Consider the following 3664-nt stretch of genomic DNA (forward strand, 5'->3'; position numbering starts at 1 on the left):
CGAGAATTTCTTCACCTACAATATTATAAAATAACATTATTAAATCAATATATACACAAAACAGGCATGTTAGGCAGATTTAGAGAGTCTAACAATATTTGTATGTATACAATCATATCATATGTCTTTACGCGACCTTTCCTTCTTTCTTATAGACACCAGTTTCTGTATTCTTCGTACTTTTCCTTAAATTCTCATTTTGTATTCAGTAATACACGAACTGTGATACATAGCGGATATCATGTCGACAGAACATGGAACGTCAAGAAGATTCGCCAAATATTGGGTATGGGATTATTTTTCGATAAAAGATGACTCTATAAGTAATTCGGTATGCGATATTTGTGGTACAGAAAGGGGCCATGAAAAGAATCAATTCGATTTAGTCGATATGGCTGAACATTTATCTACTAAGCATTCGGACAATTATAACATATTTATAATGAAAAAAAAGAAAGATTGGGAATCGTTCTTTAGAAGGGTGAAATGCTCAACTCATAGTACAACAAGCATTAATATAAAGTGTAAATTTTGTGATTCATATGAAACAGAGCTTCGAATATATATAAAATCCGAAAATATGAAAACACATTTAGAAGACGAACATAACGTTACGGAAAGTGAATGGGAACGTCTTCGAAGCTGGCGAGACACGAACCTCGAGAATTATTATGACCTGACTGAGGAACAAGGATCGATAAAAAGAACAAAATCGTGTAAGAAATGTGAACATCATGAGTTTGAACGTAGTAATCTATGCATTATGCTAAATCATATTATCCAAGTTCATCAATCCGACATTGCCTCCGGATCCGATTCACCTTCGGATAAAAATAAACTACATTTACCTTTGGATATACTACCAAAAGGGTAAGAAAAACGGCAAAACTCAAATTTTATTAATTTACCTATTTTGAATCATTTATATATACTATTGCATCATAATAACAAAAGAGAATCATGGATATAAAACTATAAAATTCATATATTTAGCACACATAGTATGTATTTACGATAAATATTTGGTATATATATTTGAGTCAATTTAACTTATTGTTAGGTGTTACCGCATAAAAATATTTATATATTACATATATAAATAAATATAAAATTTATTAGTTTAGTATTTCGATAATTGAGAGAGAGAGAGAGAGAGAATTTGTGAAACTTTATGTAAATATAAATTGTGAATATAAGTATAAAGAATTTCTTTTTAAATAATCGATCGAAAATTTTGGTTTTTTGATATAAAATTTTTAAGAATACTCAAGTTTTTGATAATATTTTAATAATAAAAGTATTTTTTGTCATTAAAAAATAATAGTTGAAAAATTTAATGATATATATTGTATTATGCATATAATTGAAGCTATATTTTATGTATTAATTAATACAATTATTTTTTATGTTCTAACAGATTAATTCCATCGAATGATCTTGTAGATCCTGTAGATCCTGTAAATCCTGTAAATCCTGTAGATCCTGTAAATCCTGTAGATCCTGTAAATCCTGTAAATCCTGATGTTGCATCGAGCAGCAATCCAGGGACATCGAGCAGCAATCCAGGGATATCGAGCAGCAATCTAGAGCCATCAGAATCTGGCCAATCTGAACTGATGCAAGAACTTGACAGTTTGGATAATTATATTTGGCAAATAGAAGATGTAGATGCTGCATCGACCGTGAATCCACAGTCACCAACATCTGACCTTTCTGATAGCAGCCTTCCAGAACGTGCCAGTAAACGCCGTAAAATCAGTCATAATACAAAAGGTGACGAAGATAATTAGTGATATTGCACGAAGCAACACCATAACATCGCTTCAACGTCTACACACACAAGTTCGGTCTCTAGATTTGATTTCTGATACTTTGTATCATTACATTGTAATCGAGACACTCTCCTGTTTATATCATTGAAAGTATTGATAAAAACAATGAAAACAATGAAAAGAATTTTTAACTAATAATTCAAACCATTGACATCTGAATAGATAGACGGAGCATTAGCTATCGATTAAGACGAGAAGAGCTTTGATAATCGCGGTAATGGGGAACTCTATGAACTTCGACTGAATTAGGTTATTCCCGATAATGATCAGTTAATAATTCGACTCTAACTTTTTTCATTAATATATATCAAATAAACAAAATAAATAACATCACAAAATATAACTTATTATTACATTCTTCCACTTAAACTTTAAATAAATAATTTATACTCATTAAACTAACAATCTTTTTCATATATTTTTTTCTACCTACTTAGTATAAATTAAATAAATAAATATATTTATATTCTTTATACTCAATAATAATATACCCCTAAAATTAAAATCTATCAATCCCCTCATTTCATCATTATATATTATATATATATATATATATATATATATATATATATATATATTAATATCAGAAAAATTAATATTTTCATTAATAAATTTACAATTTATTATTTTTATCAGACATAATACTCTTACATTTTAATTAAATACCTGCCCCCCCTCATTAACATCAAAGTTCAGCTCACATGCATTGTGCGAAGTTGTGTTGTGACTAATGTTATATTATTTTTATATTTATTATATTATTTTGAAATTTATATATTATTTATATAATTTATATTATTTATAATATATTATTTAATATATAACATATATATTAAATAATATTAATAAATAATATAAATAATATTAATATATATATATATTTATATTTATATATTAAATAATATATATAAGTTATATATATATATATATATATATATACATACATATATATATGTGTGTATATATGTATATATGTATATTTTATATATTATTTAATATTATTATTGTCATATATTATTTTTATATTTAATGGCATTAGCGATTTTCTCCAAATAAACACTCTTTAAACATTTCTGAAAATCTAGTTGAGAATCGATATCAATGGAATCGTTATGTAATGTCAAATTGTGCCGAATAGTCGAACGCTGACGGAATTAACCGAAGTTCATGCACTCCACCTTTACTGCAATTATCAGTTACTCCTATCAAAAGTTCTAAGGTTCGTCTATCTATTCAGATGTCAATGATTCAAATGGACTTATAAATCTCGAAGGAGATGATCAATATCGTAATATCGCTACACATCAATTAACCATCAGCAGTTAATTTAAGTAAAATTCTGATTTTGATTAGATCATTGTTTTTGATAGCTTTCATGAATTTGACGATTTTGTGCCATTATTTTATCTTTTAAATATAACATATTCATTATTGCATCCATTGTTTTTGACGAATATATAATGTATTAATCATTTATTTATCAAGCAAAGATTTCAAGTTTTTATATTGTTTTATATCATTTATATTTATAATTTATTAAATATAGATACAAACACAAAACACAAACACGCACGCACACACACAAACACACACAAAACACACACAGACACACACACAGACACACACACAGACACACACACCACACAGACACACAACAACACACAAGACACACACACAGACAACACAACAAAACACACAAAACAAAACACACCACACACACACACACACACACACACACACACACACACACGCAAGCACGCACGCACGCACGCATATATATACACGCGCGTGCGCGCTATACACATCATCATATATTATTATATGACCTATTA

At 28.0% G+C, this 3664-nt stretch overlaps 1 protein-coding gene across 1 annotated transcript; it reads left to right on the forward strand.

The window, feature by feature from the left end:
* Nucleotides 1-470: 470 nt before the first annotated feature.
* Nucleotides 471-1901, forward strand: LOC112637487. The gene is made up of 2 exons (XM_025407312.1): nt 471-870; nt 1418-1901. The coding sequence occupies exons 1-2, from the start codon at nt 581-583 to the stop codon at nt 1788-1790; spliced, it is 663 nt and encodes a 220-aa protein (XP_025263097.1). The 5' UTR covers nt 471-580; the 3' UTR covers nt 1791-1901.
* The last annotated feature ends 1763 nt before the right edge of the window (nt 1902-3664 follow it).

The sequence above is a fragment of the Camponotus floridanus genome, unplaced genomic scaffold (genome assembly GCF_003227725.1).
Source record: "Camponotus floridanus strain SB8 unplaced genomic scaffold, Cflo_v7.5 scaffold17, whole genome shotgun sequence".
NCBI lineage: Eukaryota > Metazoa > Arthropoda > Insecta > Hymenoptera > Formicidae > Camponotus > Camponotus floridanus.